Source organism: Motacilla alba, chromosome 2 (assembly GCF_015832195.1).
Source record: "Motacilla alba alba isolate MOTALB_02 chromosome 2, Motacilla_alba_V1.0_pri, whole genome shotgun sequence".
Classification (NCBI taxonomy): domain Eukaryota; kingdom Metazoa; phylum Chordata; class Aves; order Passeriformes; family Motacillidae; genus Motacilla; species Motacilla alba.
Genome location: NC_052017.1, coordinates 147,636,827 through 147,652,565, shown reverse-complemented (window position 1 = coordinate 147,652,565; position 15,739 = coordinate 147,636,827). Strand labels below are relative to the sequence as shown.

At 37.6% G+C, this 15,739-nt stretch overlaps 1 protein-coding gene across 15 annotated transcripts in view; it reads left to right on the top strand.

Annotated features, from left to right (window-relative positions):
- The window catches only part of PTK2 (protein tyrosine kinase 2), a 189,107-nt gene that overhangs the window by 142,343 nt on the left and 31,025 nt on the right, over positions 1–15,739 (top strand). For 6 of the 15 annotated variants that reach the window (XM_038127549.1, XM_038127548.1, XM_038127560.1 and 3 more), the window contains 8 exons: positions 516–599; positions 1,759–1,776; positions 5,455–5,511; positions 6,871–6,891; positions 7,941–8,038; positions 10,794–10,878; positions 13,641–13,741; positions 15,028–15,143. In XM_038127549.1, coding sequence (XP_037983477.1) covers positions 516–599; positions 1,759–1,776; positions 5,455–5,511; positions 6,871–6,891; positions 7,941–8,038; positions 10,794–10,878; positions 13,641–13,741; positions 15,028–15,143 — 580 coding nt within the window. The remainder of the gene's footprint in view (positions 1–515; positions 600–1,758; positions 1,777–5,454; positions 5,512–6,870; positions 6,892–7,940; positions 8,039–10,793; positions 10,879–13,640; positions 13,742–15,027; positions 15,144–15,739) is intronic. The other 9 variants (XM_038127553.1, XM_038127552.1, XM_038127551.1 and 6 more) reach the window with 5 other exon arrangements.

The following is a 15,739-nucleotide window of genomic DNA, read 5'->3' as shown; positions in this document are numbered from 1 at the left end:
ATTTGAGGAGACAGGGAAACCATGTTTTCCCTTGTTCTCTGTAACCCTGGTGTGTGAAATACTCCTTCTGTGTTGTTTTAAGAGTTCAGAGAGTCAATACATACATGTTTAAGTCTGGTGACTGCTACTTTAGCTGGAATACAGCTGGCACACAAGTCTGACAGAACTTAGATGGCAAACTTGGAAAGCAGGTTGCACTTCTGGGATAAATGTTCTTTATGTTGTTAATGGATGGTGTACGTAGCTGGCATAATCTGACTTTTTAATGGGTTCTAGTCTTACTTCTAAAAACTGAAATATGAATTACTGTAGAAAGGAATTTGAAAGAAAACACCAAAAATGCTTTAGAGTTTCAGAGACATTTGTATTTTCATTTGGGTATACAGAATTTTAATGTAAACCTTTACTTTTATGTTCGTCGTTGTAGATGTTCTCTTCAGTCTCTTTTCTTTTATTTCCAAATAATTTGTTTCTGTTTTTTTTTTTCTCTTTCCTTTTCTTGCCTCTTTGTAAAGGAGTCAATCACTGTCAGCATAAAGTAAAGAAAGCTAGACGCTTTCTGCCTTTCGTCTTCTGTGCCCATGAGTCGCCGCCCAAGGGTACTGCTCTGCTCTTTGTCTAGGCTGCCTTATTAACCCAAAAGCTGAATATACTAACTCAGTTACTGTTTGTAAACTACTTTAGCCTCAGGTAAACAGAGTTCCAAGAATAATTTTGTTATGTTTTCCTGCTGTTGAATTGGATTTTCGTGCAGCATCACCAGCTTGCTGGTCCCCATTTTTATGGGGAATGTGTTTTTGAGCGCCATATGCTACAATGACAAATATATTAAATTATTTTATTTATACAGTCATGCAGCCCTTGACTGCCATCTTCTTTTTTTTTGTAAATATATTTTGACTTCATTCTTGGACCCCTGACACAGCATGCTTATGGATGAAACAGAATAGCAACAATAAGCATCAGCTGAGATCACTTTGAATTAAACACTGACTACAGCGATGCTTTTGGCTGCGTACTGGTCCAGCACTGATCTAGACCAGTTTGGCTTTATTAGGGGTAAGAACAATTTCCTGTTATCTATAGAAACTGTCTAAAATATTTGCCTTAGCTTGTGCTCTGGGGTTTGGTGTGCAGTAGGGCTGCTGCAGTACACGTGGAATCTGGTGTTTGTTTGAAATCTTCCCTGTAGAGTCACTCTCTTTGCCACTTGTTTAAATTTCAGCCTTGTACAAGTGCACAATGCTCTGTGTCATTAAAACGTAGATGGTTCCATTTCTTACTCATGTCTTGGTGATAGCTCAGGAGTGCATTTCTTCTGGAAGGGTCAGCACCAACTCTGCTTATCCAAAGTCCTCAGTGTATGTGCAGAGTCAAGTTGAGCCACCTCAGCTGGCTCTAGGAGAACTGCTTTAAAGTATTGAATAAACCCAGAAATTGACTATTTTTAACAATGCATTAAAAGAACTGGTTCCAGTTCCAAATTTAATTTTTGTGTACCTTTGTGTTTGAAAGTCATTAACTCTGTTTCATCATAAAAGCTTCTTAGAGCATATCTCTGTCCCTTGGGTTTTAGGTGAGAAGTCTTAATTTCTGCTGCTTTTCTGGTTTCTCTTGAGTCAGGTATATAAGATAACTACAGTCTGAATACTTTTGGATTACTCATGAATTTAATAGTATATTTTCCCCTCCCCCTTCTCTGTCCCCTCTCTCTCCCCCTCTTTTTTCTCTCTCCTTGCATGCCACCTGGATCTGCAGATGAAATTAGTGGGGACGGTAATATGTTTTCTAGTCTGTGTGTTACTAACGTGCAATATGCAACTCTTATCTCCATATACCACTTAATGCACATTTCAGTAATACATTTTATACAGCTTTTAGTGTTAAAAGTGGTCTGCTTTGGGTATTAGCTGATAAATACTCTACTTTACAGGCTGTGCAACTAATGCTTTCTGCTGAACTGGAATTGGAAAAGGAAAAATTCTATTTCAGACACACAGGGATGTGGTGGTGCATGTGTTTGCAATGAGACTTGTGGCATGATGCAAAGAAGGTTTAGAGGTTTGCAAGTGTCCAGTTTGATTGAAATGGTTACATCATCATGAATTTGGTCAGTGGGTGAGATCAGTGGATGTAACACCTGAGAAATGAGTCTACTGAGTAATGCTTTAAAGGCATCAAAGTGCTCCTTGCATTAAAAGAAGCTGTACAAAATAGATTAATGCAGATTGAATACATGAATATTAACCAGGTTTCAGCTATTCAAACTAAAAATTTTAAAGACAGAGTTTAATGTTTGGGGTTTCCTTTTAAAAACTTCGAAAGTTGCTACAAAATATTTAACTTCTGCAGAATTTTAAAGTCTTTTTTCCTCTGATGAGAAGTTGGGGTTTGGTTTTTTTAAAGAGATTTTTGGCTGTATTTCTAAAGAATTCCATCTGATGTTGGGAAAGAATCAAACTGCTGCTACTGATAGTATGTGTACCTTTATTCTTCTAAGTAGGAGGCACTAAAAGGGTATAAAAGCAATATGCAAAGGAGGGTCATAAGAGGAAATAGAGACCACGTCTTGTGACCTTCCTTTCAGTAAAATGTGAAGGGGTTGTATTAACTTTTGATCTCTTCCCTTCAGATAAAAGCTAAAGATAATACCACGCAATTTTCTTCCTTTTTTTGAACATCAAAAGGACATTTTTTCTGTCATAAATTTAAAAATTATATTTCAGATACTGCCCCTACATAGGTTTTTTTGTTGAAACTTACCTTCTTTTATAAATTACAGGCTCTGATAAATGGGGAAATTATGAAAAAGGGAAGTTCAAATGTGTGCCTAAGGTCATGGATTAGCTGTTATGGATTTAATACCCTGGGATGTTTCTCCCTACATTTAATAAATGAATTCAGATTTAGTAAAGCTCAGATTGGCTCATTCATGTGTGTGACCACCACTGCCTTTTCCTGAAAGCACCTTGTTCATTTTGCCATCTCCAAGAATCATAGCAAGTGATGCTGCTGGGTTTAAAAAGTGCAGGAGGGCAGCATGATGAGCCCCTTTATTAAATCTGAGTTTTTCTGGACTTACCAAGGATATCTGGAATCCCTGAATGCGTTAAGCTCTTGAGGGTGCTGTAACACATCCTCCTTTGTGGAGCAGCCTGGAGAGCCCTGCCCAGCTCAGGTTTGCTTTAGGCTCCATGTAGGTTCTGGAATATCTCTTAGCAGGCACAGTTCTGGGGGATTTGGTGACAGTCTCAGTCTGTCATTAATACTGGGCTCAAGCCCCTCTGTGAGGAGGTCAGTTCTCTTTGTTCCAAACCACTTTGAGCCCATCAGTGTTGATGCCTGAATTGAATTTTCCTCTAATTCTCAGAAACAAGGCCAGACATACATAGGAATTATTTTTTTTTATAAATTCCTCTCCAGATTGTTAAAAGTGGAACGAGAAATATTTGTGTAGTTAATTGTGTACATGTAATTTATTTGGATTGATTATGAAAACTTCTGGTTTCATGATGGTTTTGGGCAATGTATCAAAAGCATGTAAAGAGCTCTGTGCTGTTCTGAGAATGCTTTTAGTATGAATTAAGTCATTAATTTAAAATAGAGAGATGAACAAGCCCTGCCATTGATCACATTCTGAAAGCACTGTTCTGTAACCTAGTGTGAAAAGTGTTTGGGATCCTTAAAGTGGCATCAGTTAAGTGGCACCAGTTTGGTTTCCAGACTTCAAAATTTTTTTCTTAGGTATGTTTACAATATTTTTCATCCAGTCCATTTTTTAACATAAAGAACTTTCTGATATTTTCAAAAAAAATTCCTATCACAATATTGGAGGGAAACAGAGTGATTTATCTCCATCATGTTAGGGATTTTTTTTAGCTTTTTTTTTTTAATGAAACTGAGGCTTATAAAAGCATTAGCTTATAATGTAGGGAAGAAAATAAAATACCAAGGAAGAGATAAGTGCTTCTGGAGTGTTCTGCCTGTTCAGAATTGTGCACTGTCTTTAGAATTTATTGGATTTTCATTAGGTGACTGTGCTTTGCTATGTCCCAAATAGAAATTGCCTAGCAAAATTTGAAATTACATGGAATTTCCCTATTCTGCTTTTACCTGGCATATTCCTACAGAAGTTCAAAAGGAAAAAAACAGCTTTAATTTTATTTAAGTAGTAAGAAATTAGGATCATAAAATTACACTTAATCCCTGAAGTGTGTTGAACTTCAAAGGCTATAGGCAACCTGTAGTTTCCTAATTGTTAAATATTCAGTTTGCCTGAAAACTGAGCCTCTTGCTTGTCTGTGTGTGTAATATTGATGAGCCTTGCTCTGGTTTCAGGGCTGGGTTGAGCTCAGGGTCCATCCCATCCTTCTTCTCACTCACTGTGGCTTTGTCCCAGTCCAAGCCGTGGCTCTGGAAATGATGCCAGGGAGCTGTAGGGAGGTATCCATGTGCTCCAGGGCAGATGGGGGAAAAGGGGGAGGAAATCTTCACTTCCAGAGGCTTTCCAGTGTGTGATCACCTGAAATCAACCACAACAACTGCACAGTGGGTTTGGAAATTACTCAGTTTTGAGAATCTCTCTTTGTGTTTAAAGTTGGTGAGTAGAATTTGACAGCCTTGAAGTAAAAAAATTAACCCACTGTTGTGGACTGGCTTTACAACCCCTGGATGAATTCGTCTGACCTTTAGGAAATGACCTCCACACACTGGAAGTTCTTTAGGGCAAGGGAAGGACTTTCTGATATGACTTGACACCATTTAAACCATTTTGAGAACAGATGATGTAAAAGTTGCAATTTTAAAACAGAGGAAGAAGTGCACTGTCATTTTTCTGAAAATTTTGGGAAGTTGCTTCCAAAACCTGTCCATGAAATCTTGAGTCTTGACAGCAGAACTAGTGGTGAATTTCCACTAAACAAGGAAAATTGTAAGAAAAATGGGGAAGAGAGTGTGGCTTAAAAAGGTCTTTGTGCTCTAGAAGATTCAGCTGGCCACACTGACTTTAGGGGGAAGCTGCCCTGGAACATCATTGGTGTCTTCTGCTTGTTTGACATAAAAAGTAGCAAACTGTTATTCACACTTTATTGAAGGTAAAGCAATTTAACTCATTCATAATTTTTTCTCTTTACTGCAATGGAATTTGCTGTTAAAAAGATTTTAAATCAACAGTTTAAATGGGTCCCAATTGCAAAACTTGAACTTTTTTGAATACAAACGAAGCTTCCTTTTCTTCTTTGTTGAGTGCATTTATGTGATGTAATGCAGTTGGCACTGAGGTCATTATCATATCATGAATTATGCATGAGCAAGTTTTAGTCATGCTGTATTAAATGTGACCCAGCAATGCTGAGCTTGGGGTTTGGGACATACCAGCCTTGACACATTGGAGTTGTTGTTCTGGAATTGTTTTCATCTGCTTTTCCCGAAACTCTTCAATTCCTCCCTTTGCAGAGACTGATGACTATGCAGAGATTATAGATGAAGAAGACACTTACACAATGCCCTCAAGTAAGTGCCATGGTTAACTTGGGAACTCTTCTATCCAAAAGCTTCCTTGGTTTAGCAGGAACTGAAATATTTCAGCCTTATTTAAGAATATGTATGCAAAGAAAATATTCTGCTTTCCTGCTATCTGTGATTTCACAGTGAAATTCTTTTTTTTTGGTCTCAAAATGTTTTTTTTTTATTGTGATGCTGATCATAACACTTAAAGATTGGTTAAGATCTCTGTGATGAGAGCAAACAGTGTGGCAAGCTCTGTGGATTGCTGTCTGTCAGTATCTCACCTTGCTCTGTGACAGATGTGGTGCTCCAGTTCCATGAGAAAGGAACACTCAACTGTATCACATGCAATTTTGTTAAAGATGAAAGACTGCAGAAACAAATAGAGAAATTCGAAGTTCTGCCGAGTCTTCATCTTTGAAATAAAAACAGTGGTGCTGTAGCCACCACAAGGATTTTGTGTTACAGCCTGTTTGAATTATGATATAATCCTAAACGGTCAAGGCCAATTCATTTAACATGGAAGTCCAATATTCTGATTTTAAAAGCTGCATCTGGGAAATTCCAGTTGCATTTGGGATTTCTCTGGAAGCAGACAATCTGTTGAATCTTGCCAGAAGCATCTGGTTTGGTGAGTGTGAGAGGAGAGGATGGTGCTGAGCTGGGGCCACATTCTGCTGAAAGACCATGAACTTGTGTAGATTTCTGAGCTCACCATGGGGCAGAATGTTTCATGGTCACTTCAGTGTTCACAGCATTATTTCCACAGCTGTGGAAAACCTTGGAAAATCAAGAATATATGTTTTGCGAAACATATATAGATATATATATATTTGAACATCAGTATTTGAAAAGCAAGAATATATGTTTTCAAGGAATAATCTGAGCATTCTTAATGTCTTGCAGTTAAGTGACTACATACTGTTTTAACATAGTTTCAGGATCAAAACATACAATGATAAATGATATCCTTTATTTTTGTTAACAGATTAACTTTGTGTAATTTATTCCCCCTCCCTCCAACCTTTTTATTTAAATTCTCTTGGAAGTAATTACTTGTGGGCCCAGCCCTGGATGTGCTGAACACTTGAATATGACTTCAATGCAAAACCCATGAGATGGGCTGTGGAGGGAAATTCATTAAGTGCTTTGCTGGATTGAAGGGGACTCTAGTGTTCAGCTCCCAAAGGACTGAGTCAGTAAAGATCACAAGAATGGGCCTGTGACTTCTGCTAATGTAAACTTTAAATTGCATCTGTATATTTCTTCCTTTTTTTTTTTAATGTTGAAAAATGTTTGTCCTGTTTTGATTTTAAGAAGCTCTATCTAAGTAAGCATTTGATTTTTCTCTTAATTGCACTGCAGAAAGCTATGGAATAGATGAAGGTAACAGGAGACCCTTTACCCATCCCTGTATGCTTGCAGTTTGGAATGATGTGGAATTTTAAAGCTTACTATTCACTTTCATTTAATAAACATTATTTATTTATAGTTAAACCAGTTAGCTTTGGGATTTTAAAGAGGAAAATGCAGTACTTAAAAAAAGAGATGAAAAAGGCATTTATCACCTTGTGAGCCAGCTCTACATGACATTACTTCTGTAGTGTTAATGATGTCAAAGTCAAGGTTATGAAGTTCTAAGCTGGTTGGTTATATTTTTTTCTCTGAATAATACGAGTAGAGGTGAAAACATATACTGTGCATGCTTTTCTGCTATTCCTGAAATATTTTTCCGTGTCTGCTAGAAATTAAATTGCAAATGAAATAATTCAATTGCAATTGATTACATGTTTTGCTAAAAGCGCTGAGACATTTTTATCAGTAATATTCTCAGCCTGTTAAACTGTGACATTAACAAAATTGCATAAGGCCACCAAACATCTCAATTTTACTTCAGTTACACACTGGCAGAGGTGTAGTGCACTCAAAATTTTGCTCTTTCATTTTGTCTTTATTTGCCATGCTCTTGTTCCTGTATTTTTTTTCTTGCAGTTACCTCTTTAAAAGTTCTCTGGGCTTTTTTGATGGTTCCAAAATCTAAACCAGCACATGGTGGAGTCCTCTTAAACAGCCAAAGGGATGTGTGCTGAGTTTAACATCATTGGTGTTGCCTTAAACTGTTTGTGTGCTTTGTCTTTCACCAGCTGTAATTAAAAAGGATTGAATTGTGTTTATTGCACCAAAATAAGTGCATTGTAATTAATTTAACAATCTCACAGTTCTTTTCCTGTTGCTTTGGTTCAAACATCTGAGAGGTTTGAGAGGTCTCCACTGTGTGTGTGCAGCATCTCTATAGGTTGGTGTGCAGCAAATGTTAATCTTAGTTTTTCATATGTGAGACATTTGAGTGACTTACTTTGAGTTTTGTGTCTTGTGGATTATTTCCTTGCCCTTCAGCAGAAACTTAATATTTCAAGTGCATTATATTCTTGTAGCCAGAGATTATGAAATTCAAAGGGAGAGGATTGAGCTGGGGCGCTGCATTGGGGAAGGACAGTTTGGAGATGTGCACCAAGGAGTTTACATGAGCCCGGTAAGCCTCACTTCTCAAACAAAAATTACCAATAAAACTCTGCTAGGTAAAACAAATAAGGGTATTCCTTAGAGGTCTTGGTCTGAGTCTTCCAGAACAAATAAAAATTTGGTCCGGTGACAGTCTCGCTGTCTCTCTCACAACAAAGCCTAATAAAGTTCCTCTGTTTTCATGAAATAAAATACAAAATAATTGGACACTGATCCAGCAAAATCCCAATGCACAAGAGTCACCTCAGTGAAACCAGGCAGGTTGGCAGGACTTCTGTAATTTAGGATGGTGCTCATGAGTTTTTCTAGAACGACTTAAGATTTCAGTTTAAATAGATCAAAAAAATGGTGTTAAATAGCAAGAGAAAGCTGCTATTTTATATATGAAAATAGTTTTTTTTTTATATGAAAATAATTAATTTCAACAAAGGCCCCTAATAGATATTTCATATTAGAAGAAATTGTTGGAATTTTTGATAGATTATACAAGAATTCTTGAGGACAATAACCTAGTCTGAACTTCAGAATCTTCAGCTGGTTAGGGTCCTGGGCTTGGTGGGTTAAAGAAATCTTCAGTGCAATATTTAAGTAAATAAGGATAAATGTTCTGTTTCAGGCAAGTTTGAAGTCTGGTCTGATACCCTTATTTAGAAAGCACATCTGATATAATTTGCATTGAGAGAGATTCTTTTTTTTTTCATTTAATTCTGTCCAAGTTAACAGGAGTACCAAGGAGTAATGGTTCACTCACTTGGCGAATGGTGGATAAGTCCAGAGCTCTGTAAAACTAATTAAAGACCCTTTTCTTATGGGCTGTTGTTTTGAAAATGTTAGCTATCTCCATTATTTTTTTTTTGTGAATTGGAAAATGGATTTTACTCAGGCTTTCTTTGTTGAGATGTTTGAACAACCACCTGTGGATTTATTTTATAAATAAGAATTTGCTTAATTTAAGACACTGGGATATGTGAAGGCAAAACAGAACAGTGATGTCATTAAACTTTAATGTTCTGGTCACAGAGTGTAACTTACACTCTGAGAAGAAATCTTAAAATCAGTGTAAGATTAGTTCTAATAACATGGTAGTGTACCCTTTATATGCTCAGCTTGAGTGCAGAAATATAGGGGCTGTTCCTTGCCTTTTGTTCTGCTAGCTCAAAGCTGAATCTCAGAAATTCCATTTATCCCTGTTCATTGCACTTGTAAAGTCCTGATTCAGCATCCACCCCTCCAGGTATCCCTGAAGGGTCACAGCCAGCCTCAAGTGTAGGGTACTGAATGGAAAATGGGTTTATAGAGACAGCATCCTATTGCTCAGCTGTGACAATCCCAGGAATCCCAGATTGTCTTTAAAGGCTGATTTACTGTGGAATTAATTCCAAAGTGTCATTTAAAAAAAACATTTCCTGCTCAGTACAGAAAATGTGTCCAGACTGATACATTCTCACTGGTTTGTCTCCTTTTCCAAAACCAAAATATCAACAAAACCCCAATATCAGGCCTTTTCCAACATTGATTCTTCAGAATCTCTTTACTGTTTGCAGGTTCTTCCTTTTAATGCCCCTGTTGGTTAAAGGATATTTCAAAAACTTGATGTTTAACACCAAGAGAGGGATGGGTCTGGCAGGCATCCAGAGATCTCATCCCCAGGCTGATTATTCAATCCTGGTGGTTTCATAAGGGAATAAAATCATGGTTTACCATCAGCTCTTTCAGTTAGTTTATGGGCATTTGATGTGTGAGAAAAGGATTAGATCAATATTTTCCTGCAAAGTCAACTTGAACATCTCTTTTGTGAGCAACTTTGAAAATAAGACACTTCATCCTGCAAAATATAAATTCTATTCCAATTCTGGTAATTTTTGTCTGTAAATAGATTTAAAATAGACCAAGCGTGAGCAGAGATGGAACATAATTCTGAATCTTCATTTCCTACTGGCCTTAAAAATTGGATGAGGATATTCGTCAGTGCTGTAGCATTTTGAGGAAAGGTTCATTTGTAAACTGCTCATTAAACAATGGACAATTCCCAGTTTCCCACTTGGAAGGAGGACATGCAAGTCCTTGAACAAGCCCATTCCTAATGTAGAAGCTTAGTTTTAAAACATTTCAGCTGCTCTCAAGCCATCAAGAACTTCTCATTTTGGGGTATTCAAAGGATGAGAAATCAGATGGGAAAGTCCATTTGATTTTAAATACATGTGATTCTCTTGAACCTGGTGTTAAAGCCTTGATCTGACTGATTGTGAAGATAATATGTAAAAATCTTTGTTTTACTTTCCTTTGTAGTCTGGGTTCACAGTTACAGCCAGTCTTTCCTGTGAAAGAGCCACAGAAAGTCCTTAATTTGGCTTTCTGGGTTGTTTGTTTGTATAAGCCAAGTGTGGTTTTTAGGCACATATCTCTTTCTTTCCTCTATTTTTGCTAAATATTGTTAAGAGTTTACCTTCCTCAATAGCACAAAAAGTATACAGTACTATTCAGTTAAACTTACCATCTTTTGTCATAATTTTTCCACAATTTAACATGGTTTAAAACAGATTAAATATTTTCAAGACACATTAGATGTAGATGTTGGATGCAAGGTGTCTTGATTATAATGGTATTTTAACACTGGAGCTTTCAGCATGTAATTTCTCAACTAAAGGTATTTTATTTAATAATAATTTTTTCCGAAGTAGTTTCACCAGAATTCTAAGGGCCAGCTTTTGTTGGGCTGTTATTGGTGGTTTGTATTTCAGCTATTTCTCAATAATATTTTTCAGGAAAATCCAGCTATGGCTGTTGCAATCAAAACTTGTAAAAACTGCACTTCAGACAGTGTTAGAGAAAAATTCTTACAAGAAGCCTGTGAGTATTAAGCTACTTCTTTTGGGATCATTTCTGTAACTTCTCCTTGCAAAGACTGTGGCCACCTGTGCCAGAAAATTCTTACACTGCTGTAAATATTTTATTAATATTTAGCCTGATGTTTTCCCCTCCTATGGCATGTGCCAGGGGACTGCTCTGCATCCTTGCATGTGTGTGATTGGATGTGGGTTCTTTGATTTTCCAAATTGAGTGGTGATGTCTGGCTCCTGTAGAGCTTTAGAATCAATTTTGGAACATTAGATCTGATCCTGTAGTTCCTTTCTTTTTCCTTAATGAATTAAAAGAAAAAAAAACAAAAACCAGAGTACTTTCTCCAGTTTATTGCTTTGGAAGGTCAGGAAAGGGTGTGTCTAAGAGAGATCTGCTTTGAAAATTCAGAATTAAAATCTAAGCTAGAATAGGCCATTTTTCTAAATAATTGCCCACAAATGTTGCATTCCCCAAGTATCACATTTCATGTGTGGAGGAAGACTTTTTGTTGGGGTGAATAGGAACAGAAACTTCTTAAAGAACATTAAAGTTACTGATTCCTCTATTGTTTGGTTTTGCAAGCAAATTAAATATAGCACTTAGGCCTTAATTTTTGCCTAATATCCCCTGCTGTTGTATACCTCTAAATGATGTAAAGGTATTGTATTTTATCAGTAAAGTAATTTTTGTGGTCAGATGTTACAGTATATTTTATTCACTATTCCTTTATTCAAGGAGTTCTTTTCAACTCCTTCAGAAGACCTGTGTTAATAGCTAATGGATTCTCATTTTTGAATGTCATATTTTTTGTAAATTACTGTAATTTTTTCCATTGCATTTCTATCAGTTGGAACAGTAAATACTATTGCTTACAGTAATAACTCAGCAGTCACAAGGTAGGCTGCTGTCTCCTGGCAATGTAGAAAATAATTGCTCATTGAATGCTCCTTATTATGCTTCAAGTTTGACAGATTAGGAAATGCTGCTGTAGTCGACACATAAATAGTACTTTTCAATTTTGATTTAATAGTTTTGCCATTTCTTCTTCCTCTTTTTCATTCTAATTCCCATCTGTTGCCTTTGTCTTGTGTTCAGATTGCAAATTTGCTCAGAACAGTAGCTTACTTCACTGAATTAATACATTTATTTCCTAATATTTTAATATTAGGAATATTAAGATATTTTGAGGCTTGGCTATGGTGGAGTTTTCAATGCTGAAAAGATTTAGCAGCTGTTATTGCCTGCATGACATTTCATGTTATTTATTCCCTAAGCTGTGTCAATGACAGGGATGTTTGCTTTATTGCAATTTTCCCTGTATTATTCATAACAGTAATATTTTAAAGAATATGTTATCTCCCACAAAGTTTCTTTTCAGGCAGAAATGCTACTAAACTATTACAATTTTTGGTCTTATAAACACAATTGTCCAAGGATTTTTTGGGAGTTGCTGTGTATCCAGAAGTAGGTAATTCAGAGCTCATCAGAATAGAAATCCAAAACACCTCCTGGTTTTAGCTTGTAGTTAGTGTAACGCAGAAGAAAATGGGTTTTATTCTTACCTAACTTGAGGCAGACTGAATCAGATTTGCAGTTTGGTAATTCCTGTGTATTTCTGCTGGCACCACCGACTGCAAGTGTGGAGGAGATGCTGCTGGAGGGTCACCTGAGGGATATTTGTCAAGGATACAGAAAGGGTGGTTTTGCCATGCCTGTTTTGGGAGAAATTCTGCTCCTCTTTGGTGAGACCTCCCCCTGCAGAGCTGCTCCCAGCTCTGGGGTCCCCACACAGGAGGGACCTGGTGCTGTTGGAGCAAGACCAGAGGAGGCCACAGAGATGCTGCAAGGGCCAGAGCATCTCTGCTCTGAGCCAGGCTGGGGGACTTGAGGTTGTCACATCTGCAGGAGGGAAGGCTTTGGGGAGACTCTGGAGCACCTTCCAGTGCCTAAAGGATGCCTGCAGGAAAGGTGGGGAAGAGCTCTTTAGCAGGGAAGGCAGGGATAGGACCAAGGGTGATGGGTTCACCTGAAAAGAGGGCAGGTTACATTTGATTTTAGGATAAATTCTTTGGTGAGGGTGGTGAGGCTCTGGCACAGGTTGCCTAGAGAAGCTGTGGCTGCCCCATCCTTGGAGGTGTTCAACAACAAGATGGATGGGGCTTGGGGCCAGCAAACTGGAAGGTGTCTCTGCCCAAGGCAGGGGGATTGGAATTGGCTGGTCTTGATGGTTCCTTCCAACCCAAACCATTCTGTGATTCTGTGATTCATGCTACATAAAACATACTGTGGCTGTGCTGCCAGGACTGAAATTACCTCCATGGAAAATAAAATGATGTAATGATTCAATTAAATTTTTGTCTATACCATAATCTGGCAAACATATTTTTTCCAGTAACTGAATTATACAGACTGTTTTTACCTCCTCTTCCACTAGAGAGGCACAGATTAACTGGTTGTGCACTGGTTTGACAGGTAATTTTATTAATTTAGGTTATGTTCATAACCAGAGCCAGGGCTGAGAGGCAGAGCCTGACCTGACTGCCACCTTCCAGAGCAGTTTGCATTTTTATGAGTGGAGAACAGCGCAGCTCACGGTTTCTACCTGCCCTCAGCACATGGAATGACCAGAAATTACTGCTTGCAACAGTTGTTTGAAGTCCTGTGATTATCTTCTCTGCTCATGGGCTAAATGCTTAACCAACAGTTGGGGTTTTTTTTATTTTTAAAAGAGTTTTTATGTAATGCACTGAATTCTTTTGATTTCCTTTCAGTAACAATGCGTCAGTTTGATCACCCCCACATTGTGAAGCTCATTGGGGTTATTACAGAAAACCCAGTCTGGATAATCATGGAGCTCTGTACACTTGGAGAGGTATGAGAAATCCTCGTGCAGCTCTGCTCTCCTCTCTTTTAGCTCACAGCAAAGGCTGAAAAAACACTTCACAATACTAACACATGCTATCAAGCATGATATCATACTCCTTTGCAGAGTTATGGACTCAGAAACAGGAGTGGCAGCTTTTGACCTTCTCCTCCACCAGGGAAACTGCATCACCTCATTCCAGAGTGATTTAGTCAGAGTTTTCAGAGCATTGAATTGCAGTCTCAGAGTGAGAGCATGACCTCTGTCAAGATGATGATAATGTGATAATCAGTTAAACAGCATTTGCAAACATACCTTGCAGAAGTGAACTGTGCATCTTTTATTCTTCCTGAGTAATGCTGCATTTTCCCTTGAAACATTGAATTTCTTACATTGGTTTTTTTTCCCCCTGTAGAATATCTGCAGCAGGGGCCCTAGATAAGATGACTTCCCTCATTATTATGTTTTTTGGATGAATGCTTTAAAGAAAACTAGATCTCACTTTTTCTAATCGATTCGTTTTCTTTGAGCCATGTTTGTGAAAATGTGAGCTGCAGTGATATTTCATACAACATTATTTGATTGTCATTGCAATTATCAAACTGCAGTACATTTTCCAAAATAAAATAGGAGGGATGGATAGAAAACCCTGTAATGGAGAAGCCATTTTCTGTCAATAGATTTCCCTTCCAGTGCCCAAATCACTTTTCAGTCATTTATATTGATGTATAGAGACACACTAGTGCCACCTTCCAGTAGGTCCTGCCTGCCCTATACTGGGAATAGAGCTGACAAATATTCTGCACTGATATTGGCCACTCTGAGCTAAATACAGTTGTTTTAGCCCATGTAGGTTAAAACTAATCATTAAAATTAATGCTTCTAAAACAAAACTGATCCATCTGTGTTTGGGTTGGCCAAGTCCTGTTAGGTTCTGAAGTGATTTAGGCCATAAATGGAAGCTGCACTCAAGGATAGAAAAAACCAAAAAGTCCAAGAGTGTTTCACTCTGGAACAGCAACAGCAGATGCTTTTCAAAAGGAGACTGAAAGGAATGCACAAAATTCATTTTATTTTTTTAGTTTAACAGTTTTCATATAGAAAAACTGCTTGAATTCTACTGCAGTCACAATTCTTCATGGGAAGTGAATTTCTTTTCCTCATCCAGCCTTTAAGGCAAGGAAGTCATGCTCATTGATACTCATGTAAACTTCACAGTTTGAAATATGCCTTTTTCAGCTTTGTTGTTTTCTTGTCCTAATTTCTTTCTCTTTTTTCCTCCTTGGTGCAAAAAGCTGAGGTCGTTTTTGCAAGTAAGGAAGTACAGCTTGGACCTGGCCTCTCTGATACTCTATGCTTACCAGCTTAGCACAGCTCTTGCCTACTTAGAGAGCAAAAGATTTGTACATAGGTAAGATTTCATACATATTTATCTGTACCTGTCTCTTTCTATATGTCACTGCTCTTAAGAATTTAGGGAGTGACATTTTTGCAGAGGTTTCCACTAAAATGACACCCTTTTCAAGGGTGACACCTGCTGGTTCACTCCTGGATTGACTTGGAGCTGGTGCCAGATTTCAATCGGAATCATTTTCAGTTGTTGCTTTGTGGTTACAGCATTTTTTCAAGCTGTGACTCAACTGTAATCATTCAAATATAGAAAAGCAAAACAAGGGCAGATGGCTTCTTAAGTAAAGAGGAGGGGAAATAAAATATTTATAAAATACAAGTACTTGCTTAACCAGAAAATGAACCTAAACTTCCTTCACGGTGTGGTTTGAATTTTACTCCCTTGAATGTGAACATGAGTTTCTAGAGAGAAGAGACTGGCTTCAGCCTCTTATTGTGTGCAACTAAGAGTTCACAAAACTCCAGTTATGAAGTAGAATTCATTTTATACTTAAGCAATTCACTTGTGTTTAAATACTGACTGTGTAATTCTATGTATGTGTTGTGGTAATGTATAAGCAAACACTTGCATGTAAAGTAATAGCTATGCATAGATAT